This window comes from Nestor notabilis, unplaced genomic scaffold, assembly GCF_000696875.1.
Source record: "Nestor notabilis isolate BGI_N333 unplaced genomic scaffold, ASM69687v1 scaffold7495, whole genome shotgun sequence".
Classification (NCBI taxonomy): domain Eukaryota; kingdom Metazoa; phylum Chordata; class Aves; order Psittaciformes; family Psittacidae; genus Nestor; species Nestor notabilis.
In genome coordinates, this window is record NW_009930575.1 from 1,322 (window position 1) to 27,984 (window position 26,663).

Genomic DNA, 26,663 nt, shown 5'->3' on the forward strand with positions numbered 1-26,663 from the left:
CACCCCAAGCCTAAAATGAGCACATTTGTAAATATGGTCCCACTGCAACATTTTACCAGCAATTTCTTTGGGCAAGTTAGGCCAGTATTGAGATCTAGAATTTGATTTCTGTTAATCTTAGAGGTATTAGTTCCAATAGACTGGAAGCATCCTGATGCACCTCTTAGTGCACTGTCTTATCTCCAGCAGTATTTTTTGCCATGGAGGAAAGTGGAACCATTAGCCAAAAAGTACCATTTTCTGTTTACCCTCTTTGCTTGAATTATGTTTCATTAGTATTCATAATAAGTATCACCTAATAAGCTAGAGTCCACCAAGAAAACAAGAAAATTAAGTACTAATTGATGAGGCACAAAGAATTTTATGTAGAAAAAGGGCAAGATGATAACTATTAAGCAAGTTAGTTCATACTTAGTCTTCTGTTATCTTTCCTGTTTTATACTTTGTAAAGCTTTTGAGTGAAAGTGTCCGGTCTAATTAAACTGTCCTAGAAAAAGGAGTCAGGGATTATAAGAAAGAAATCTCATGAGTTAATGTTTTTGGACTCATGCTTATTCAGGAAAAAGAATTAAACTGGGCACTTCATTCTCATCTTGCTTTTGAAAACAGGTCTGGCAAGGAGCTGTCTGTCTTTAGGTACCAAAAAATGCAACTACACCACCACAAAATGTTTTAATATCATGCAGTCAATGGCAATGAAATTGTACTCCATGAGGGCAAAAAATAAATTAACCTCTTGCACATATACCAGCAACTTCTCTCTGGAATGGAAACTATATCCAAATGTCTTAGGAGAGAATTTAGCTTTAGGAAACTATTCAAGTTTATTGAAGCAAAAATATTTCTTTTGTCTAAAGACAATGGTTCTTTACTGACTTGTGGAAAGCCCATGCTTAAAGATAAGAATTTGACTATGCTTATCAACTTTTTTCTTTAGCATCTGGTTTGTAAGAGAACTGAAATTTCAACCTGGGTGGTTGACTTTTGTTTGTTATTTGTTCCCCACCTCCTGAGTATAAATACTGATTGTTACTTTGAGTGGCCATTGTAAGCTTAGAAGTTGTCCGATATGAATATGAGGTTGAAATGATCTACAATACTACGGCATTTAGCTGGGACAATATTACCATCTAATGGGAATGACAAAGCTAGATGGAATTTGGGATTTTTTGGGTACAGATTGGTCAGTGAAAACAAAAGAAAGAGCAGAGACAGTAATGTTAATGTTTTTTTTTCTCTCTCTCTCTCCATACCACACACCTCACCCCACCCCCAACAGAGAAAACTGCACTTCTAAACAAAAGTCTTGTGGTTTCTCTATGGAAAACATTAAGATCAACTTAGGAGAATCAAGGCTTACTAGATGAGAAAAGGCCTGAATTATCTGTACTATAGTGTACAGTAATGGCATCAGTGAAATCAGCAGCCTAAAGATCAGCACATTCATCATCTCTCTGATAAACAGCCAGGAACTGCTTTTAAAATGGTATGTAACCTACAAATCATGTAAGTAAAGACACAGTTCAGCTCTTAATTAGTAAGCCACTGGGTATTTGTGAACTACCTTAGCTTGGTATAAGCTTGTAGCTGAAAGGTCAGTATGCTTTCACAGTAAACAACTGCCATTCGACTCAAAGCAAAAGATGGTGTGAGAAACTCTTAAGTCTTCTAAACAGTAGTTTGGTAAACTGCTGAAAAGCCTGATACAAATTCTTAGGGCAGGCACGCAAGGCCAAGTTTGCTTGAACAATTATTACAGGGGGCAACACTCAAGCATTCAAAAAAAGGCAGCTTGGCTTTTACAGCCCAGGAAGAGATGGTGACTGCACACCACACTGGCTGCCACAGAAACGGATTTGACTTATATGTGCAGGATATTTCACCCCTTCCCTGGCAGACAGCAACTGACAAGTTCTCATGTGGTGCTCATACAGTCATCCTAGGAGAAAGTGAACATAGATTAATGTCAGCATTAGGGATTGCTTTTAAGGATATAGTAGAGGAACAGGCAGCCTCAGCCCTCATAAAGGGATGTAGTACACACATCAGAAGGCCCTTATAAATGAGCTTTGAGTATTATCGGCTTGTAGACTTGAAATATATGATTAAACCTCAGTCAAACAACAAAATGTAACACTGTTTCAACCCCTTCTCGATAAAAATGATTTGCCATTTGTTTAAGAATAGGATGACCCAGTATCTGAAACTGAGGACAGCTTTTCTTACCTTCCCTTCCTGAATGTCATGAGGGGATGGCTAATTTTAGACAAACTAGTTTATTTTTTCTAACTAGGAAAATAATGGCTGAGCAAAAAGTATCATTCTCAGAAATAAATAAGTGATAAAATTACAATTTAAGATACTATTTTTTATTCATCTGTAAAATTGTGTTGCCCCAACATTGCTTGGAGTTCTTCATAATAAAATGTACCTCAAAAAGCTTTGTAGAAAGTTTAAATTAACTTTCTATAAACAAAGCTTTGAAATGCCTCATTGGTGGAGTGACTTGCCCAGTTCCTGCTGTTGCTGACTGTAATATTTATGTCCCCAGGCAGAACACGTGGCCTGCTTAGAAGTATATGCCCAGGGTATGCTGCCCTGGAAGCGTAAGAGATAACATCCAAAGTGTGTTTATCCAAAACACATAAAACTTGCGTGGAATACCTGTATTCTGATGTTTAGATAATAATAATACTGTACCTCTGTTATTACAAACCGGTATAACACTTCTTTCCTCTCTGTCAGTGGGACAACCTATGAGCTTATGCTCATATGAGAAATTTCTAAACCTATGCTATGTAAAGTATTTCCAAGATATCCTGGATCATCAAGTTAGTAAGAGGGTAGTGTCCTAGGGAAAAAAAAGAAAACTACATTCCAATTAGAACAGAAGTAGGCTTGTTGGTTAGAAGAAAGGTTTGCAGATTTATAGACAACATAGATGTAACATAGTAAAAAAAAAATCTCTGGGAAACTGAAACCCTGCTCAGTTATCTCCCATACAGTTAGGCACAAAGCCCTCATACCTGGAAGATAAAAATACTGGGAAGTTTTGAAGCCAGCATGTTTTTAAAAGCATGAATACAGGTTTTTAAAACTCCATAAAGAAAAAGGCTGGGATTGTCACAGCAGTGGATCTGTAAGTATTACTTACTGTTTTCGAAGATTTTTTTCGACTGGAGTGGAACCTGGGTGACACATAGCTCAGAGATGACCACTGGAAAAAATAACAAAAATTGCCACTGCCAAGGTACTGCTTTCCTGTATGTGGGCCTTGGCAGAAATTGTGCAAATTCATGACCAGTAGTGAACTTCTGTTTTCAACACCTTCCTGCTTCCCCACATCTGAGGATCACACCAGCCTTGTGGACAAAGGCCAGAAACTGGCAACCTGGCTGCAAAGGTTTCTCACTAACAAAGATCAGGATCTACTTCATCTGTGACAAAGATAAGCAGTCACTGAAAGAGGTCCTTTGGAGAGGACCACAACCCATACATCCACATGTAAAGAATTGGAGACAGAGCTTGTGGGAGATGCGATGTGCAATCTCCCATATGCCAGTTTGAGGAGAAAAATAAGGAAAGGAAAGGTCACATTATACTTACATAGGAGCTCATATGCTAACTGCAACTGCAAATTTTGCTCCTGTTCTCATAAAAAACATATCACAGCTTAGACATTAAAAGACCACAAGAGGACACTATGGTGCCACTTATCTTCAAAATTAATTTACCTCAGAATTCTGCCTCACTTCTAAAATTACTCAAAACTGTATTTGATATGTGGAATAGCCATTTCTACAAAGATACCTTAGTTTCATCTTTAGAAGCTGACAAGTTACTAAGTCTTCGACATTTTTCCCCCCACTCAATCAGATTCTGTAAATTCAAGTAAGAACTAGATCAAAGTTTTCTCCACTAAACTTGTTAAACATTACAGTTTAGTCTTAATTTCCAATTAATATGCTGAAAAAATGCTACTCTGGTTTGTTGTGGCCTATTTTTAAGAAAGGGCTCAAAGAAGAAACTGAGCACGGGCCTAGACAAGGTTATTCAGATGTTGAGTTTAACTACAGGAGGACACTCAGGAAAATTAATCCAAATGGACTCTTCAGAGTTGTGTTAAACTTTTTTCCAAATGTTTATAATCTAGACTGAAGGGACTTTCTTTTGATTTGTCTGACAAAACATGTGTTAGCTTCAGTTTTAATCTTAGCTATTTTAATGTTTGTTTCTTGGCAACAACCCTCAGGGGAGTTTGAGTTCTTGCTTCCTGGGCTCTGCACTTTTCTTACGTTGCAGAACTGGCAAAAGAAATACTTTATGAAAATAGTGAAACCAGGTGCTGAGAAAGGGCTTCAGAGAAAATACCTATTCTGTAGGGGAAAGAATCATCCTTGTGAAGTTTACAAAACAATTTGGGGAGAAGCAACAGAAACAGCAAAACTAAGTGCCCACTGGTTTGAGTTCTGATCGTTAAGGTTAGAGCCTTGATTAGAAGCAGCAGCGTTCTTGTGATGTAAGCTAAATGCTCAACTTTGTTTATTTAGCTTTCTCCCCGCATTTGTTGCCTCACAACAGAAGCAGCTGAACCAAGTCTAATATCTTTCTGAGGTCACAGTTTTAGGAAAGGAGGGTTGGTTGTGGCTTAGCAAGAAAAAAAAACAAAACACCAAAACAAAAAAACCACCTTGGCTTGCAATAATTTCTCAAACAGTACAGACATTGGGGAAAGAATTGCCACCTTTGCAATTTGAGTGCCAGGAAATTAAACAGGCTATGAACAACTCATCTGGTAAATACTGGACCAAGTGACTAGGTTCTAACTCAATCACCAAAGATCCTGGGCATCTGTGAAATACAGAAATGGGATAAAAGTGCTTCCCAGTGCCGTAGATTTTGGATTTCCTCTGTCAGGAATTATATAATGAACTTCTAAATAAATATGAAAACTTGTAAAAGCTTTTCAATTTCTCTGGTTTCAAAAGATTACAAAAGGAAAATTGCAGAAGCACCAAGCACCCACCAGCATCTCAAGTTGTACTGTGTAGATGTAAGGTTTGTAGGTAGAATATCAAGACAAAAATCAAGACCATATTTAAAAAAAAAAAATAGCTCTTGAAACACTGAATCAAGCCTTCAAAAACACTCCAAGAAGGCTTGGAAGCATCACAGTCTGTCCTGAAAACAGTTCAGCAGAACTACTGACATACTGCTCTGGGTCTGTGGATTAAATACAGCAAATCTTAAGAGCAAATGAAAGCCACTGTTGGTGGGAAGAATCATCTGGTTAATTAATATTTTTATAATTCAGACATGTTACATTTTCAGAATATGAAGCAATTTAATCATTTCCGTATGTATCAATCCAGAGAAGAGCAAACAGAGGAGGTGCTGCTTCCAGTAGGAAGTGGAAGAAATCCAAGTTGCTGCAGCCTCACTCGGCTTTCCCCCTCCCCTCAACCAGCACTGAACATGGTTAACCCGATCACTGACATGATCAGCAGGAAACCCATCCCTTCAGGGAGGAGAACAGTTAGGTTTTGGCTAGATCTGCATCCTCAGCCTCCTTACCATATATTTACACAAGCACCAGTGCTGTCACAGCAAAGGGTAGGACTGCCTCAGCTGAAGTTGACACTGCTATGAACTGCTTTGGCACTGCACCATACTCCAGAAGGTGATGAAGATGCACTGATAACCTGGCTTTTCAGTGTTGATTCTGTGGTGCAGATGTCCACTGAACCTAATGTTCAAGATCAAACAGGAGTTAATAAACTTATATAAGTGGTTAAGTTTAGTACATGGTGTTTACTGACCTTGAAACATAGAAATGTACTGGCATATTGCTTGAGTAGCTCAACAATATGCAAGAAGAAATGCAGATGTTAAACACTGGCACATTTCGGTAGTCCATATCCAACGTAAACCATGAAAGAGCCCTTCTACGACCTAGACAAGTCATATACTGAGTAGAAGTTAGATACATGAACTGGGTTACTCACATTTTACGTAACAGATCAGCTGTATATGTTAGACCAGCAACAGACACTTTAGGCTTGGGTTCTACCATCACCACTTATCCAGATGAGATAACTGCAAACTGAAGTTGTTTATTTCTGTGATTGCTACAGCTCATTAGCCTGGAAAATGATAGTACTGGGGGGAAGAGCAATGGCATCAACCTTTTAGAATCAATAGTCTACATCAATATTATGTAGTTTTTGGCTGTTCATATCACATGTGTGAAAGCATGAGCCTCAGATTGTTAGAGATGCCTTGAAGTCTGGCTCTTAAGAAAGTCAGCCTAAAGTACTTCTTAATAGTACATGAGTTTTGAGATTTATAGAAAGAATAAAAACTTTTCAGAATTCATGTTAGCACAACTCAGTATTTCAAAGAAGTAAATAATGAGTTGCATTCTTCCATTTGTCAGCCAACAAAGCTTGCTAAAAACTTGGTATCTCAATTATATCTGACACTTCCCTAACACCACTTGCCATAATAGAATCTGTCAGTTGAACTAGCATGCATTTCAAATTACCAGTGCAAATTTCTGTTATTAATTGGTGCAGGGCAAAGGCATTCAACTGGCAGATGAATCATTCTCTCCATTGGGAGGCAGAAATCAGAGTGCAATCACTTTATGCTTGAGCTGTTAGAAATGCGGTGTTGTAACTGCTCCTACAAGCTGCTGTCAGTAGAACTGGAGACACTAGCATTCAGACTGCAGGGTCACTGTAGTTTTTCTGACAGCAGACACAGCCACATCTGACATATTACTTTGGAAATTGAATTCTAATGAGATGCCTTTATACCATGTTTAGAGCTGTGTGATTTTGATCATTTAAGAAAAATAAACTGCATCTATTAGATAAGCTAGATACCATGTGCATAATCATTGCCCCATGCATAAGGTTCCATTCCTTGTTTGATGGTTTTGCACTCTGATGTTACTTTCACACAAGCCTTTGTGAATTAACACTGAAGCCTTCTGAATTTACACTGTAGCGAGTAATGGGAAAAGGGACTTCTAGATCATTACACGTCTGTGAGAAATGCTGTGAAATAGATGTTATCCCAATTTTGGTGCAGGTAACCTGTCTAGTTGACCATATGCCTTGTTCTCAGTGACTTAACTAGCTTGACCAAGTGATTTACTGCAGGTAATACTGTCGTCATGGACTCACTGCAGTGACTCAGTCACCCATCTCCCCTTTCCACAGGCGCTTCCTCAGACTTCTCTGCAGGTTAGATAGTGGTATCTGAGTGAAAATGAGCCTGATTGATAGCCTACAACCAGGACGCTTTAGGGTTAAACTTACTTGACTTTATCCTGCTTGCTATGGGGGAGGCTACCTTCCCTGTGAAGAGGAGACCCAGAGCCCTTATGATAGCCTGGCCTTCCTTCTGCAGCAGAGTTGCATGGTTCTTTCAGGTTTTCCTGGAGTTCTGACCATGCACATTGTTTTTTGATACTACAACAGTAGCTATACACAATTTTTAACAATATTTTATTTAAATTTCCTTTATATGTTTTGCCTCGAGGTTACAAATTATTCATAGTGCAAAGGAGTCAAACAGATATAGACAAAACAAGTAAATAAGCTACAAATATCAGTAGTATGGAGGAATCAGTTATGTCAAAGTATTATCCAGTTATTATTTCAGTGCTAATTCTATGAAAAGAGACTATGGATGTCAGTTTTCCAATGACTTATGAAGCTATTAGCAGAAGTACTGACAGGAAGTAAGTATCTGCCCCTACGGAATTCATCATTTTACCAGAATAACAAGTTCTGATGCCAGTCAAGCAGTATCGGGAAGGCAAGACTTCTGAGTTGGTGCAGTATTTCTCCATTGCGGATGCATAACCAGGATCAGTATTTACTGAGAAACTGTTCTCAAAAACTTGGCTTGTATGCAACCAGATAATTCAACATGATTTGTAAAGAATTTAGTAAGTGGCAGTAGTATGTTTCAAGTATACTTATCAAGGAGACCACATTATCAGAAGAATTAATGAAGCTTCATTTTGAAGCAACAAAAGTATAGTCTTCTTCCAGAAACCCTACTTGTATATGGAGTGCAGAAGTGGGTGCCAGGAATAGTCTCAAGTGACTCTAGAAAATAGCTGATTTGCTGTTTCTATTCTGTGCATGCTTAGCTTTGTCTTTCAGTTGTTAAATACTTCGTGTGTTTACAGGTGCTGTCCTTAGTCCAGTTCATGACTTTAATTTTATGCTACAGCTAAATTCTGTGGATGTCATATCAGTAAATAAAAGCATGTACCATGGGATAAAAATCACAATTACCAGCAAATATCCTGAGAAAGCATCTACCAGCAAGCACCGGGAAATGACCCTACGAAGATGTAGTGCTGCCACCTTATGATTAAGTCATGAATCTCAGGATGTTTGATTAACCTTCGTGTTTTGAGCCATATTAGCCTACCAAGAATAGGCTTATCACAATATATACTCTTCTGCATAACAGTAGCTTCTAACCTCACACCTTGCATACTTAAAAACGTGTTACAAAGGCTGAAATGGCAGATTTCTAATAAGATTTCTTTCTATTCTCATGCCTATGAATCCTTGTACAATGGTCTGATTTTAGCCAGCTAAAATAAAAATAATAAAACTTGTTATTGATACGGATCATTGTTTAAATGTGAAAAAGATATCCACAAAGCTGCAGAACATTCTAATAAAATTTTTATTTAAATACTTGCTTTATACCTTTCAGACTGCAATGAAAATATCAGAACAAGATCTCACCTTCTGGCTAGCTAGAATTCCTGCTTTTTCCTGGCTTATTCTTGCTCCCACTTCCATGAACATGCTGCAAACAGCAATTCCCAAGTTATAGGAAAGCACAACATTGCTTGGCCACCTGTACCTGAAAGCAAGACACCTATCTGCACCATTCAATAACATTCCAGTTGCCCAGTATCCACCTCAGTGTTCAAAAATAAGAGTTTAATACTGCAGGATGGGTCCCTAAAGCTTGTGGAAGGCATGAAATCTGAATTGAAATAGCCATGTTTAGTGTGTACTCACAGCCCAGAAAGCAACCATACCCTGGGCTGCATCAGAAGAAGTGTGACCAGCAGGTCGAAGGAGGTGATCCCGCCCCTCTGCTCTGCTCTCGTGAGACCTCACTTGGAGTATTGTGTACAGTTCTGGTGTCCTCAACATAAAAAGGACATGGAGCTGTTGGAGCAAGTCCAGAGGAGGGCCACAGGGATGATAAGAGGGCTGGAGCACCTCCCTTATGAAGACAGGCTGAGAAAGTTGGGGCTGTTCAGCTCAGCCTGGAGAAGAGAAGGCTGCGTGGAGACCTCATAGCAGCCTTCCAGGATGTGAAGGGGACCTACAAGGATGCTGGAGAGGGACTCTTCATTAGGGACTGTAGTGGTAGGACAAGGGGTAATGGCTTTAAACTTAAACAGAGGAAGTTCAGGTTAGATATAAGGAAGAAGTTCTTCCCTGTGAGAGTGGTGAGGCACTGCAACAGGCTGCCCAAGGAAGCTGTGAATGCTCCAACCCTGGAGGTGTTCAAGGCCAGGTTGGACAGAGCCTTGGCTGACATGGTCTAGTGTGAGGTGTCCCTGCCCATGGCAGGGGGGTTGGAACTAGATGATCTTAAGGTCCTTTCCAACCCAAACCATTCTATGATTCTATGTTATCCATCTTGTAATTTTAAAAAACAAAAACAAAATAATATAAAATTTAAAAAAAAAAACCCCTGCCTCCCAAAACCCCCACTTTTCTACATATACTAGGGGTTGGTCTTTTCTGACTAAGCCTTTGACTGACGATGAAAGTTGTATGATTTAATAAGTAGTATCTGAAAACACCTCAGCACAGGTGTCAATCATGCTCCCTAGTTCTTGTACGGAACTGTGGACTCTGGAATCCAGTGTGTATTAGAGAATTTATTCATTAGATGGGAATACTTTCCGTTAACAATGTTAGTGCTGGTTTAGCCAGGATGACAGAATTTGTCACTTCAAAATTCAAATGCTTTTGCTACAGCATTTAGAAACTACATTAACTTTCAAGTATGCAGGTGAATTTATAGAAATGATATTAAAAAATGTAGCATAGCTTTACATTAACAAAATCCCCAAAAGATAACTAGTTGCATTGCAGATTACTCCATAGATCTCTCTTTCTAGGCCCCATAAGTCTTAAAATTCATAATACAGGATTAAATGTGATATAGTTACAAGTGTCAGACTCAAAGATTGTGCCACAGAATGAAATGCAAAGGACCTGACTCTCTGAAGCTGATGATTACGTAGGTCTAAGCGGCAGAAATTTTGTGCTTCTTGTGGAGTTTCACTTTCCCCTACATCCATTATTCTGCTAAGGTTCCGCACCTGGAAAAATATAAAAGGTTGCCATTGAAAGCCAGACTGGCACAACAGCAAAAAGCATTATGCAGCTAGCAAATTCAGCGCTATTTAAAATGAATCAACTCAAACTGTATTGCAAAACCAGATCTGAATATGAGGAAATCAACGTAATTATTCTGATGTTTGCATTCTTATGAAACACTTTCCGGAATTCAGTACAGATACATTATAGGTGAGAGTCACAGATGTGGCTGTTCTTTGTCTTTGCTCCATCCACGTATGGATGCATTAGCTGGAAAACCTTAAGCAAACAAACTCATCATCTTTCCCTGAAGTCAGCTCATAGTCCATAGATTGGCTAGGTGTGATGAGTTCCAACCTCCTTATAATGCCAGACTGCCACATGTGCAAATCGGCATTACATAGACATTTTGGGTGATTAACCAGAACAGTACAGAATTCTGTTCATCTAACATGCCCCCCAGAGGCATTTTTTTCACTGGAACAAATATCACTGTGAAATATATGTTGTCTACAAGGCTTTGTGTATAATATTTTCTTACTTATACCTATAAATAAAAACAGTAGGAGGCAAGCAGTTTGTGAGCTGCAGCAGAAGCTTTTGAAACAATTACCATTTAGGGGGTCCTTACTCTCATATAGTCTCCCCCTCTCCTCCTCTGTCTTCCTTCTGGATTAGCATCTAACATTTACGTGTAAAGCTCGTGATCTAGTTGTTATGCTTATGGCTTGTTAGTGATCTTGTCATGGCAGAAGCCTTTTGGATAGCAGCCAGATCCCATGACAGGAATTAAACTGATTTGCAGGAGACAGCATTCCTTACTGCACCAGCGAACACAGCCAGACTGTGACGCTGGTATGTCTGCAGTACCTCCAAACCATGAAGTGATTCTATTGAGAAGTCAGTGATGTGTACTTATCAGATTACCACAGAGAGAAAAAGTTCCAGAGCTTTGTCCACTCTCTCAATTTCCTTTATTCTGCTAACACTCTCTTCCCATTTCAGGTTCTTTCCCAGCATTTGTAATTATTGCATTAAGTGCTACATTCCCTCAGAAATTTCCTGTGGTGGTGGGGAGGGAGCAGCAAGGTTCTCTCTCCATTTTAGTATGAATCAAGATTTGGTTTTGCTTTTAATCTTACATTTTCCACTTCCCTGAAGACACGGAGGAAGTTCTCCCTTAAGACCCCTTTCAGTTCAGTTACATTCCATCCTCTTCTAAGAAGTTCCTCAATTAAAGAAGGGTATTTAGAAACATCTTCCAATCCCTCAGGGAAACTGTTGGCAAGAGTCACACAAAGAACGTTCAACATATATCACTGAAAAACATGTAGAAAAATATTTTTAATTAGTCTTTTGCACATATTTGCTTTCGGAGTGAGCTCACTTTAGACCCGGCTTTTCCTCTGAGAAGTTAAAAAACTAATTAAGAATGCAACTGACAAACAGAAGCAGGGCTGGGACACAATGAAAGGCTTTTTTTGCACAGAGGATCCCATAAGCAGAACCAACTGTGTGTTCTGGCATTAAGATGCACTTGTGTATGGGTAAAACAACAGTATGGAGCATATTAAAACAAAACAAAAGATTAAAAAAAAACCCCATGAAACCAAATTCATGTATGCAGTAACCCACTCTTTATCTGGCCTTTAAAGTAAGAGGAAACAGCTGCATCACAGATGGGGTTGGTACAATCCACTTGTGTAACCGAGAACAAGAGGGAACCTGCTAGCACATGATGAAATAAGGAGTTGCAGGCAATTTTATGTACTCTCTTGTTTACAAAGTCATTTTCCCAAAGAACATATAATTAGAATAAAAATGTTGTTTTGAATTCAGCAGTTTAGGCAGTGAAAAGAAAGCTGTTCAGAATCCTCTACTGAAGAAATTACAGTAAGCAAAATTGACCTGTGTCTTGTGCTAATTCTTATCAAAATAAAAAGGAATTAGAAGCTGCAAAATCTGCATTAAACAGAAGTTCTTAAACTGTATTTCCATGAATGTTTGACTTTATTTTGAGATAACTAACATTTTCTGTTATTTTTCTTTTCTGTGGAGATGTGGTGATAAGCATATCTCAAGAAATCTGTGCCATTACTTCCTACCAGGACTTAGGACCTTAACTCCACCACCAATTAAATTGATGGTCTCTGTGAAATTGCATGCAATAAAATGTGTCCTTTTGTTGAGAACTGTAGTTTTACTTTGGAGATTATAGTTTCAGAGCTATGATTAGCTAAGTCTCATGGAAGCTGACATGCTCTTTTTGTGATCTTACTTTACAGATGTGAGTCTGATCGTGACTTTATTACCAAAGTGCGTCTGACCCCAGGGAGGGGACGGGGGGAAGAAGATTCAACAGAAAGATAAAAAGCAAAAATAGGCCAGCAAATGCCACCCAATCTGCATTTATTTCCTGTGCTGTAACAACACTAGCTCAGGAGTGAGCACGAGAGGTTACATTTTAGGCTGTCCACCATGCTCTGCTTGCCACAAACACTTTCCAAGCCTCAAAAGCAGGACCCAATTCATATGTTGGGCTTTCCTCACTAGAAGGTAATAGTGGAGGGAAGAGTGGTGCATATCTCCATAGGCTAACCTATCAACCATGTAAAGGTGGAGGTATTCTGTCACTCATCTTCAGCTTCTTGGAGGAAAGCACTCTCTTGCTGTTTTTGTATGTGCAAGCCACTGCCTAGAACTCACAATTGCAGAGTTCAGAGAGTATTAGAATCCAATTCCACATTTGTAGCACTGCTTCATACAGTTCTACAAAAAAATCATTGTGCCTTGTTTTCATAAAAATTGGTTTAGTGCTCATCACAAGACAACTTGCTATAACTCTTCAAGGCCAGGTTGGATGGGGCTTTGAGCACGGTGCCCCTGCCTGTGGCAGGGGATTGGAACTAGATGAGCTTTAAGGTCTCTTCCAACCTGAACTATTCTATGATCTCTTAGTATACCTTCTTTTTTCCCTGAAAGGATTTAAAACCTTCCTAATTTAAGGAGCAGATGTCAATGTATGGGCAATTTTACTAACCGTTCTACTCCATCATAGTCACCACCAATTCCTATCGATTCTGAACCTGCAATTTTCTTTATGTGATCAAAATGATCTGAAAGAAAATGTCAAAGAAAACAGTGTCTAAGCATCCACCAAGAAGAAGTAGTTCAGCCGTATAGGCACTAGACGACTGTTTCCCTCAGTCATGGGTTCTTAACCAAATCCTGTTAATGAAAAGTCATGATGAGGAAAAAGACATCACAGCACATTATTTCCCAACAAGTACCCCACATATACCAACAGATTTTTCATTACCCATTACATACCTTTATTTTCCACTCTTAATTACAAAGGTTTAAGACCTAAGACAGTAACAACTTCTTTGGGATTAATGGTTCTTGTCTCCATTTGGGAGCATCATGTCCTCCAGCTACACACTTTGTATCTCTTGTTATTGTTTAATGAATATTAGCTCCAAAATTACCTAGAGCTTGGGTAAGGTGTGGAAGGCAATAAACAAGCACTATAATTTACAGTGTCTCAAAAATGATTCAGACACCAGGAAATTCATAGAAGTTACCCACAAAAACTTCAGTATATTAACTTCAAACCTGCAAGGGTAGAAATATTAACAATTTTTCTGCCACAGGCCAGTACATCTGCATTGAAAGTCACCATGATAATTCCCTTGTTCTTTTTCTGAAAGATATGAAGAGACAGGTAGTGAATGGAAACTTGTGTTTCCTGCAGACCTTATAGGCATCTCATGTAGAGCCTTCTCCATCCACACCCCCGCCCATCCATCCATCCATCCATCCATCCATCCATCCATCCACCAGTAAGCATAACAACACTCTGTAAAAGTCGAAGCTTAGACGACCACACAAGTCTTTGCCTCTCTGTCCTTTGCCCTGGATTCATTATATTCTCATGTAGCCTGAATCAGTAGAAGTCCAGTCCATATCAAACAAACTCAACCAGGAACTCAAAGTATTTGCAAACACTTCATTTTTTGTAGCTAAAGGAAATACACAACCCGAATAAAATGTCTCAAGAAGCAAACGTGTAACTTGCTGCTTAGGGATTTGCTTATAAATCCAATTCAGATAGGAGAAGGTGAAAAGTAAACACCATGACTTGAATGTGCAAGTTTGCCTCAGACCATTAAAACAAACAAACAAAAAAAAATGCCCAAATCAACAAATCCAAACAACCTCCCAAAACAAAACAAAACAAAAACCACACACACATACACACAAACCCAACCCAACCAACCAAAAAACCCCCACCATATTGCTCACTACTTGCTCGAGGATATCATCAGGAACATTTCTTGAGTGATTACAAACAGAAAACGCAGAGGAATGACTGAAAATTACTGGTGCTTTTGAGATACTCAGTGCAGCTTTTGCTGTCATATCTGAAGTATGAGATAAATCTACCAGCATACCCAGACGATTCATCTCCTTTACCACTTCCTAAAACAGACAAGAGTGTCAGTATTAAGTTTCCTTAAAAGAAACAGTTTAGCTGGTATATGTAAACAGATAAATAAATTCTGGATCTGTTAGCTAGTCATAAATACTCTGTGCCTGAATGGATTTCTGTTTACCTATGAAATGAATAGGTAATTCATACTTAATTGTGAAATTCTTAGTTAAGTAATTCATATTTAATTCTTAATTAAGAATTAATTGTGAATTCACTCACAATTAACTAGCACACCACCACATACTCAAAACTTAGAAAACTCAGTCAATCTGTAAGTCATTTCAACTGTTATTCACATCCCACCACTTCCACATATTAATTCATACATCTGATGTCTATTAAAACAATTGTTAAATATAGTACTTCTTTTACCCTAAAGAACATCCAGGGAATTTGGTTTGACTGAACCCTGACCATCTCCTAACTATCAAGAACTTCCACTAACTAATTTTTAATGACAAGTTAGTTACTTTTGAAAATATAAGGCCAGAAGTTCTTAGCTGCATGCGAGATTGCTTAGATTAACATTTTTGAAAGAGATCCTTACTTGGCCAAATGCAGTCAGACCATTAACATTGGGGTAAAAGTTGTGTATTCCTTTAGATGATGATTCAGACCTTAAAAAGGTGGGGAGGGGGGGAGAGGGTGAGGAAGGAGAAACGTCATATTATTATGGACACCTCAATATCAGCAACTGAAACTTCTTATGCTACACACAATAAAAATCATTACCATGTCACATAGCCAAATGTAGGGATAATGAGCTACATAACTATCTTGTTCACAACTGTTTTCTGGACATTATGCCTTCATGTTCAGAACTGTTGTGTGTTTGTGAAGCAACACAAGACAAGCAAAGAGATGATTGTAAGAATTTTTCTGACATAATTCCCCTTTCCCTGAGTCAGTATTCAAAATTTCGGAAAAAGTCATGTCAATCCAGCAAAGAGTAGGTGCTAATAGTCTGATATGGACCTAAGTACCTATTTCTGATGCTGCACATGGGACCTGCACTTTTGAGCTGGCCAGAGAGGAGAGTGTTGAAGGCGGCTGACTGCTGCTGACCTATATAGCACTTACCTCTTATCTATATCTTATGCATTTTTACTACCTTTTTTTTCCCTTTCTTTGCTGTATGTAGCTTTCCTAACAAAGCAAAGGGGATAGCAAGTTTACCATCTTTGTGCTGTTAACAAGGGTTAAAAGTTCCCAAATTATCAGCATAACAAGGACTACATAACTGATCCTTCAGTCTCCCACTTGATGTATAGCAAGTTATTTACCTCTAAACCCTATCATCCTTGACTTAGTTCAGAGTCTTTCACAGGTGAACTGTGTGTCTGAATACATGTTTTCCCATCTTGGAAAATGCCACCACTTTGCATTAGGTGTGCACACAAAAACATGACTTTAGTTACCAAGGTGTATTGCAGGAATGTGTTAAAGACATGTAACGAACACCCAGGTCATAATACATCCTCAGTGTTGCCAGACTGCTGTCAATGGAGTGACCACCTTCTATTCCAATCAAACACGCAATCCTTCTACTGTCAGAGATACCTGGAAACAGCAAAGTAAGATAATTCCAAAGTAATTTCATAACAGATAAGAAACAAGCAGTACAAAGAAACAATTGTTATTGTAAATTGCAAGCAATAATACCCACATTGCATAGAACAGGCGCTTATACTAGTGCATGTTTATATGGCAAACTTTCTTACGACTGCAGTGACCTACAACTGCGCACAGTCAGTTATTGTGGTTCAGTGGGAAAAACGAAGTTGAAGTTACTCTTTAAGGCAGGACAACTTGCCTTCTTGCAGCTCTGTCTTTTGCACATAACTCCTGCAACCCCATTTAAAACATTTATGGTATAAGAAAGAATGTCACCTTGGGAAGTTGTCACAAGTTCAAGCTCTTCATAACTGTTACACATTCTCTTGACAACATCAATTTGTTCTAAGGTCAGACGCACAGCATCCTTGTTCTGAGCGCTGCAAAGAACATACACTGACCAAAACTGAAAGAGACATTGACAAGTAAACAAGATAGCTTGTGTTTCAACTTGGAAAATCTCAATTACTAATAGTGAAGTTCATGAGCACAGACCAAAATAATTTTGTGCAGTTTACAAGGGAGTTGCCACTACAATTTTTCCCCAAAAAGCAGACGTAGGATATAAGGCAAGAGCATCTGCTCCAGACACAATTAAAGCCACCTGACACACTCAGCTGCTCCGCAGTACATACACAAAAGCAGATGCAAGTTTAATTTACATATCACTAAATGAAGACCACTGTTTTGGATAAGGGTACCCAGATTATGAAACACACATTTTTGAAACACAAATCTTACAGAAAAGTGTCTGTGGCTTTTCAGTTTAATCGTTTTTCAACAAAAATAGCTAAAAAACAAGGCCAGGAGTACATTTGTGATTGTGAAGGAGGCAAATGTAAAAATATGTTCTCATACTCACAACCATGGCAGTACATACCTGAGCTCCCACAAAACCAGCCTGTAGTTTCACAAGGTTTGTGTGGGTCTTGTTGAGTTCTCTTAAGTTGACTGTACTGAGTCTATTTTGGTAAAATATTCTCAGCCGCAGTACCAAGTCATTGTGGCTAGAATTGAAAAAAATAGGGCTTGTGATAGAAATAAGTTGTTCCCCTTTCTAATACAAATGTAATTTCTTCCACTGTTCATAGTCCCTTAGACCACTCATTTCCAGTAATCCTTGCAGTAATATATGCTTAGAAGTCTCCTTTCTTTTGCAAACAAGCTTTATTTCTTAATTAGGACAGCAAGAAATTTTATTTTGCTTCTTCCATTTTCATAGCTATTGTGTTTCTGTATCTACTTTTCTCCCTACCATTGCTGAGGGAGTGGAAGAATTGAAATCAGCCACCACGCTCCTTTATAAATAAGTACTTGTGGCAGAATAATCAGTGCTGCCTGTGCTAGAAGAATCAGCATCTGTATTCCCAGGTCAACATACACTCACCACAGACATCATTCTTTCAAGTTTTAAGAGTACCCTCTCAAGGAACAATGCCTGCTTTCTAGCTCTGCACAGAAATTGTTGCTATTGAAAGATGCCATTAAATTACTGGAAGGAGACAAGGACATTATGTTAAAGGGAAATAATAACTAAGTGGCAAAACATAATGTTCTAGCTTAGAGCTAATTTTCTTCATAGTAGCTGGTATGCGGCTATATTTTTGATTCCTGCTAAAAACAAACAACATTGATAATTCAGGGATGTTTTTGTAATTGCAGAGAGGTGCTTACATAAAGTCAATGCCTTTTCTGCTCCTTACACTACTCCACCAGAGATTAGGCTGGGGGTGCAAAAGAACCTGGGAGGGGACACAGCCAGGACAGCTGACCCCAACTGACCCAAGGGATATTCCATACCATATAATGTCATGGTCAGCGTACAATGCTGGGAAAGGAGGAGGAAGGGGGTACATGATGGCATTTTTCTTCCCAAGTAACTGTTCTGTATGATGGAGCCCTACTTTCCTGGAGGTGGCTGAACACCTGCCTAACCATGGCAAGTGGTGAATTAAATCCTTGTTTTGCTTTGCTTGTGCAGATGGCTTTTGCTTTACCTATGAAACTGTTTTTATCTCAACCCACACATTTTTGCACCTATACCCTTCTGATTCTCTCCCCCATCCCACCAGGGAGGTGAGTGAGCAAGTGGCTGTGAAGGGCTCAGTTGCAGGCTGGGGTTAAACCACAACATCTGACCAGAACATCACAAGTGCATTTAGAATAACCTGCTCCTATAAGTAAGTACCGTCTGAACCAAAACACCTACAACTAACTGCTATATAGGTGCTAGTAATTGCCTATGTTTCTGCTGTTGCAAACACATGTTAGTATTCCTTTCTTACTTGTCAGATTCACAGAGGGTTTAATTGAAAGTATTTCATATACCCATCGATTAAACGTGCATCTTGCATCAGCTCGATAGCTTGCTCTCGCATTGATTTCTCATAGCTGAATAGCACAATATCAAAGAACATCAAGAGCCACAGCAGCTTTGTTGTATTTCTCTTCATTTCCTTTTTACAATTCGCTAAAGCAAAGAGATACCACCATTATTCTCTAAGCACCACGAAACAGCAAAATCTCCAGTCTGCGGAGGCTGTAGGCTTAATAACTCTCCTTCTGGTAAGGCTGAGGTGAATTCTGCAGAAGAAAAGAAAGAATAAAGGAAAATAGTACACAGAAGGGAAGGCAGCAGCAGAAACTGTAAACCAGCTACCTTCTTCCAAAGATTTTGAGGTCTCTGGCTATTGTGATTTTGCACATATAAACACTCTAAACTCTGCTGCTGCCACCAGCTGACTGCTGAAGGGAACTAGCTCCTCAGAGCTGGCAGGGTGAGCCTGGGGGACCATGGACTCACACCTCCCAAAAAGCAGCTCCCAAAACAGTGTAACAGGATAGTTTTCTCATTACATTAACCATTTTGTTCTCGTTATTTGGGAAACCTCACAGTGAAACGAACACTGAAACCGTTCTTGAGAAATTCCAAAAGTCAGCTTCTTCTGAGTAAATTGTATTGTTAAAGCACACAGCATGTCAGACTATTTGCAGAGGAAAGCTATTGAAATCCAACACTTTTTCATACCTTAGGAAGGACAGTGTGCTCCAGACTTGAAAGGGTCACTTTATTTCCATGACGAAATGGGTATGACAGACTTCAAGACTAATGCAAGCAGCCCCTGCTCTTGCAGTCAGTAAAGTTTATAAATGTAAACTTTCTTCTGGCAGCACAAAAGTTTGTTTTTACTAATAAAGGAAGTTGGGTCTATGTAATCCTCCTCTTCAGAGGTAAAAACAAATAGCAAATATCCAAAATGTTATAAAATTACAAGGCAATTCACCTTGCCTGCATGCTGTCCTTCTCTTGTCTTCAAGACAATTTTCTAAAGCAACAGGAGGTAGACATAAACCCAGGAAATGGTTTCCTGATATAAAGCCACATATTCATTTATGAAGTCAGAGATATCTCAAGGAAGATCCATGGGTGATGGTGGTATTGGAACCAAAGTCAAGTCACACTGACCAGATTACCTATTGATGGCACTCTGTTCTAAACACATTTCTTTCTGCCCCTTACAAGAGCATTTTTTTTAGAAAAATCAAAGCCAAAATAAGAGTAAGCCTGTAACTAGGATATTGAAAAGCAACACCGTGAAAAACATATTGTTAAAATTCTTGTATTTCCAGCCTATATATTAAACCATTTTCCTATCACCTGCAATATATAGGGTGTAAATCAAAGGAAAAGTTAAGTGGCTGATTTGCCCTGCAGATGCCTCATAAAATGTAAATGAGTTTGTAAAGGACTATTTCATGAGACAATATGAATTTATTTAAGCTGTTCAATTAAGATGTTTCCAAATAAAAATTAGTCCATTTTGCATGTATTTTATCCCTAAACCAAAATAAAGTAAAAGTTGGGGAGGCGGGGGGTAGGGTTTTTGTGGGGTTTTTTTAATTAAGACATTACCTCCCAACTTGGGTTTAGGAAGGTGCAAACTGCTATTCTAAAAAAGTCCTTTAACTTGGACAAAATTCCTAAGGTCCCTCTTCTGGGAAACTGGCTGTTTCGCAAGATTTGGGAATGCATTAAATCGTGGGACCATCTGGCAGGAAGTACTTTTGAACAGTGGGAACATACAAGCTTATACAAAAGACAGCATAGATGGAGAAGCAGGTTTAAAATCAGCCCTGAAATGGTCTCAGAAGGAAGGTCTAGGAGAGCTGCATAAACACAGTAGTATGGAGGCACAAATGAAGATCCAATATAAATATATGGGAGGACCTGTTACACTAACGAAGGAAAATTAATAACCCTCATCTCTTGATGTTTCCTACAAGAAAAGCATAATGTAAGGAATAGCATAGAGAGTATTTGTGAAGTACAGAGATCTAATGCTACATAAAGTGCTCTAGAAAGAGATTTGTCCTTCAAGGATGCTTGACAGTCTATGTTCTCATTCGTTAATAAATGTAACAGAAATGACTGACTGAAAGTTTCTTCTCATGTGCACAAAACTTAAGGATCCTTGGCTCAGCCCTTAGGACAATTCCCTTGGGAATCAATTTACATCAGAAGTCTATGCATCTGAGTTTTCTCATGGAAAGAGTTTCCTGCAGGCCCACCCACTTCCCCTGGGGTTGGAATAAGGACAAGACTTCCCAAGTGCGGGATGACAGCCTCAGATTGTCCTTCAGCAGAGCACAGCTGACTCCCTAGTGGGGTTCATTTGCACAGGATTTGTGCTGTAGCAGATGGAAGGTCTTGTTCCTCTCATATCTGCACAATAACCAAAGGAACCTTCTGTGTTCTTCCCACATTGACTGATTGGCAGGGAGATTTTTCTGCTTCTATCCATTGCCACAGCTTTATACTTGTATATAGAGAAAAAAATATTGAAAGGATCATTTTCTATCATTTTTTTTGTAATTTTTTGAATTACCATTGGAAACAACTGTGATATGTCAGCGCTGAACAAGTTGACCTCTGCTATTACTTTAACTCAAAGAAATTGAATATTTATAGATTATGTATTTGGGGGAAGAAAATGAGGCAGGTCACAGATATGTCAGCTTAAACATTATATCCAGGTGCAGCAAAATCCATGTCCAAAATATGAGCCCTGTGTGCTACTATGACATGATATTTTATTTCCTTCTGTTACTTGTTTTCTATAAAATCCATTTATGCAAGAAGGCACATTCCAAGAGGAAAAGATGATCAGAATCCTATTGGAATTTTATATGCATTTAAAACTGCAGCAGTTTGCTTACAGTTGATTTATTTCAATTAACTTCATGCAGAGAATTAGAAGATACTATGCAGTGGGGATATAAAGTAAACCAGGCCCAAGAGCCTGCTATTTCCCTTGCAAAACTCCTTTCTCCCAGCCCTGGGGTACATAAAGCAAAGTGCATCATTAGTCCCACTTCTTACTGTCAGCTCCGCTCCAGCTACACAACACAGGCTTGCAACATTCAGACACACAGTGTGGAGGAGACAAGGAGCGGAAGAGATAAGGAGAGAGGTCAACCTCTTCTTCCACATACACACTTCAGAGCTGAAAAATCTCTTCCATATCTACCTTCGCATTTCTCATTGAGAGCATAACTGCTTTACATCTCCATCATACCTCTGCACACAGGACAGGCACAGCAATTTTAGGGCATCAAGCTTAGAAAAACCATCAGCCCACAGCCCAAAATAAAAAATGGCAGTCCCTGGAGAGATAAATAGGCACAGAGTGAGTCTTTGCAGGCACATTCTACAGAAAGAAAGCTTGAATTCACACTAGTTAGCTTCTACCACTGGTTTAGGTTCTTCAAGCTCTTAATGAACAGCAGGAAGTTGCTATCAATAAAACATGAATGCTGTGTATACTACACTGAGTGTTACCACATCAGGGAGGACAGGGCTATAATGAAACAGGATGGTCGTATCAGCCATATAAGGATGCAACAGTTTGCTGTTTTAAAATAGATACATTTTAATGGAAACTTTTACAGTAAAAAAAAGTTTTTCTGCGTGCTTCTGTCATTTACCATCTTCGGAAGCATGGGCAAGCTGCCTGGCCTCTCTTCTCTTTTCTAGCAGGCAGGCCAGACTTCAGTGCAGAAGGTTCAGTAAACTGCTGCTATTCAAGTGCAGCAAATCTCAGTTAGGAATGGCATTGCTTTCATCCCGGTTGAAGTCCTTATCTTCCTTCTTATTCTTCATTAAAACACTTAACATACTCAAATTTGTGGAATTATTGTGCCAAATCAAAAATATATAGTACAATAAAACAGAGCTCACAGCTCAAGATAGTAACATCCTGAAAAATGAAGAAGGTTCACTCCCTTACACAGTCCAGTTATGCTGAGATCTAATGCAGATACTCCTAGTGTAGCTCTGAACTAAATACCCCACATCATAGCTTAGTTGCCATAGCATAGAAAACACAAGGTGACCAGGACCCAAAGTAAATTTTTCCATTTTGACCTATTCCTTAAATAATAAGCATAATTAGTAACACATAAATATTAAACATACTTTTAGGAGCAGAACATATGCATCATGCTATGAAGTATGTTTTTAAGAAAAAATACCAACCCCTTTGAAAGTCACCTTGTCATCAAAATAGTCTTTCAAATCTTGCTTGAAATTCCTCTCACCATCACCAGCCCTAAATCATGTCAGGTTTATCTGTTCCTCTGCTTAGAAACCTCCTTAGTGCTGTATTACAATTTACAATTTCCAGCCTGCTTCCCTGCCTGTGCAAAGGTGCAATGAAGTGCCATCTAACAATGAGAAAACACAGTGCTGTTAAATTTATAGCTTAAAACAGAGATAAAAGGGAATAAACACAGTAATGGTGGGAAGGCATTTCAGGATCTCTAGAGAAGAGAAAGGAACAAGCAGGATAGCTTGTCTCAAACTTCCTGTGAAAGGGGAACTCAATACAGGCAATTACAGTACTTCCATATAAAGTCACTCTTAGCTTTCAGCCTTGAGTTTAAATGCATCCTTGGATGTTACATATGCTATCCACTATGCATGTAGACTGAAGGTTTTTCAGATGCAGTGTAACCTCAGTCAGGAAGACTTCTTTGCAACTTCTTTGTATAGGAGATTCATTGCTTTCTCCTTTAAAAGAATTCCATAAAAAATGCTTGTATTACACATAAAAATTATGTTTTAACTCCAGAAATATTCTCGGAATTTCCCTTAAGAAAAGAACAACTACTGAATTTCTTTCCTGTTGGTTGTCATCCTTTACTTCACCATGGTTTTTTCCTATCCACATTTTTTTAGACTTTCTGACAAATTCAAATTGCTGATTCCAGTAATTTTAAAGTAAACAGAAGCATTTTTTCTTTTAATCTAATTACTAATGATGAGGACTATTTTCTTAGAAAACTCATGAAAAGTCTTTTAACTTCAAGACAGATACGCTTTATGGCATAATTTCGTAAAGGCAGAACAAACCAGAACAGCCTGACAACTACTTCTGTAGCACTGTAGCAGACCACGTATTATCAGATAAAACTGTGTCAAGCTTAAGAGTGCTGACCTCAGTGGAAAGGCTGGTCAGGAGTGTTTGATGCAGGGAGTCAGCTGGCTTCTTTGTTAGTGTGCAGTCTCCTCCTTCTCAGATCTGGTGATAAGGCTTTCCTGGAATGCAGAACAGAACCCATTGAATGGCACAAATGGACTTGAGCAATCAACTATTCCATGGTTCCCCTCTGCAAATATACTCTCTACTGTATGGACCACAACAAGTTTCAAAGCTATAGACAGCAGATTATATGAAAGAAATGCTCTTCCTTCCAGTGACCCCAGCTGAGCCCCCGGCCCAAGCCCCTGTCCCTTGTTTAACATGTGCTCTTCTGCATGCCAGGGTCAGTGCAAGCTGTGTCCCCTCCAGCCCCTACCTCTGACAGACTCATTCATTTTGGCAGGGTTTTGCCCAGTTTCAAAACACTTCTGTTATTCTGGAAATGTTTCGATACTGAGCATTAACAGCCAAGTTTTACCATAATGGGTGCAGTCTGTGGAAATACTGCTCTTACAGGAAGCTGCTCTTACAGGAAGTAACGAACTTCACTTCAGCACAAGAAGGCCTACTTGACTACTTGTGCCACAGAGGAGTTTACCTGCCTCTCCCTCAGAGCTGTGTTAAGCAGCATACTCAAGTAAGAAGACTCAGCAGAGATGGTCATGAGCAGTTTTAAAAAGAGGTTGTTTCCAAAACACACCGTGGCCTCCCTTCCCCCCCGCCCCTTCTCCTTCTTTGTGCTGCCCATTTTTTTCTGATCTATAAGAGAGCACTTTGTTTTCTTCTGGAAATGAAAGATTCCAAGGAACAGCAATTCCTGGAAACAGAGTGGTCCTTGAAATCCTTCATCAGATGGGAGTGCAGTCTTAGAGAGTAAGTTTTTCTTCCATAAACATGCATCAGAAATACGCATGCATTGTGAGACCCCAAAACTTCAGTGAAACAGCACTTCTACAGAACTGTAAAGGACAGACATCAATCAGAAGCTGGGGGTTTTTCTACTTCATGCAGCGCTAGACATTTCTTTCAAATGTGGAAGCACAAATACAGACTTCCCTTTTTAACACAAACTTTCTTACAACAGTGAAAAAAATCCTTGTATCTCCAACCTAGAAAATGCCACATTTGGTCATGGCTGCTCAGCATGCAAAATGTCAAAAAGGAAAGGTCAAAAAATCACCCAACCAGCAGAATTCTGGCAAGCTGGCAACACAAAGACAAATCAGTTTCTGCGGGCAACTTTTGGTTTCAAATTCCTCAAACCAAAAATACAGATCAGATCTGCAACCTGTATCTCCAGAACTCTGCTAGATCCTGATAAACTCACTTTAAAGGGAACACTAAGATTTTATAGCTTTTTATGTACTCTGTGGCATTGTGCAGTATAACTATTATTTCAGAAATCCACGTCGTTTATCAGTTCAAAATACTTAATGAGAAAGTAACAAGCCTTATTCACAAAATAACACTATTCTGATGGTATAAAAACTGCCACACATTATAAATGTTGGTCCAAATATTTACTGCTTTTCCATCAATATGAATCTGTAGTGATTTTTGGGAAGATTTTTACAAAATGCCATTCCTGGTAGCTACAAGAGTTCCCTGTAGATTTGCCATATAAAAGTACTTTCTAAGTATCATGCAAAATATTCTTTTTAGTTTGACAGTTAGACTCATTTGCCTTTGAAACTTATGTAGAAGTGTTCAGGTAAAAAAAGAGCCTTAAGTATGTCATCACTGAGAAATCAGTTCTGAAAACTGGTTTTGCAAACACAGCACAAAATTAAGAACATGGCATATTAGGCACCCCTATTAAAACCACATTTAAAATACAAAACCCACACAGATTTTTTCCATGATGACTGCTGAGCAGAGTTGAAAAGTGAAGTTGACATGAGATTTATAGCTTTTTCTTGTTTATCTAAGGGCTCCTTGGAGCAGGTTACCTTCTTAGGAAAATGCAGCAGTCAAAATCCACATTCCACTGCGCTGGATGCAACAGCTAAAGCTTGGCACCAGGTCCTCCTCGCATCAGAGCAGCAACCAAGAAACATTCTCTAGTTCTTTAGTTCACATGTCACAGGCTTCTACACTCAACAGGCATTTGGAGACTGCCCCTTTCAGAGATACAAAGTCTGAGAAAGTTTCAGTTCAGCTACCGCCTACCCGGGAAACCACACAACTTGTGCTGTGTTCGAACCCTGGCACTTCCTCCCTCTTGCGGCAGGCTGGTTGTGCAATCCATCGTGCACCTACTCACTGACATATGATGTGTTAAACACGGCTCGGCGGATGTTGTTTTGAAACAGGTGCACCTCATCACAGAATAATTTAGGTTGGGAGGGATTTCTGGTGGGATGTCATCTAGTCCAGCCACCTACTCCCAGCTAAAGTAGCAAAGTTAGACCAGGTTGCTCAGGCTCTTGGCCAGTGGAGTTTTCAACGTCAAGGAAAAAGGATTATCCAACCTTTCCAGGCCTCTGTTCCACTGCTTGCTTATTGACATTGTGATTTCCACCACCACCACCCTTAAATTCAACTGGAATCCCCCTCACTACAATCTGTGATGGTTGTCTCTCATTCTCTTGCTGACCTGCCCTGAGAAGAGTCTCTTAGATTTACACTTATAGCAAACACAGATACAGGTATGCATCTTACTACTGACCTGATTTTACCACATTGACT

General features: G+C 39.1%; 1 protein-coding gene across 1 annotated transcript; it reads right to left on the bottom strand.

Annotated features, from left to right (window-relative positions):
• Nucleotides 1-10,195: 10,195 nt before the first annotated feature.
• Nucleotides 10,196-26,223, bottom strand: DPEP2 (dipeptidase 2). The gene is made up of 11 exons (XM_010015466.1): nucleotides 26,145-26,223; nucleotides 18,823-18,964; nucleotides 17,375-17,501; nucleotides 16,771-16,900; nucleotides 16,299-16,440; nucleotides 15,428-15,497; nucleotides 14,691-14,867; nucleotides 14,001-14,088; nucleotides 13,426-13,501; nucleotides 11,528-11,663; nucleotides 10,196-10,387 (listed from the first exon to the last, which is right to left on the bottom strand). Exons 1-11 carry the CDS (start codon nucleotides 26,221-26,223, stop codon nucleotides 10,196-10,198), a joined length of 1,359 nt encoding a protein of 452 aa, XP_010013768.1.
• Nucleotides 26,224-26,663: the final 440 nt, after the last annotated feature.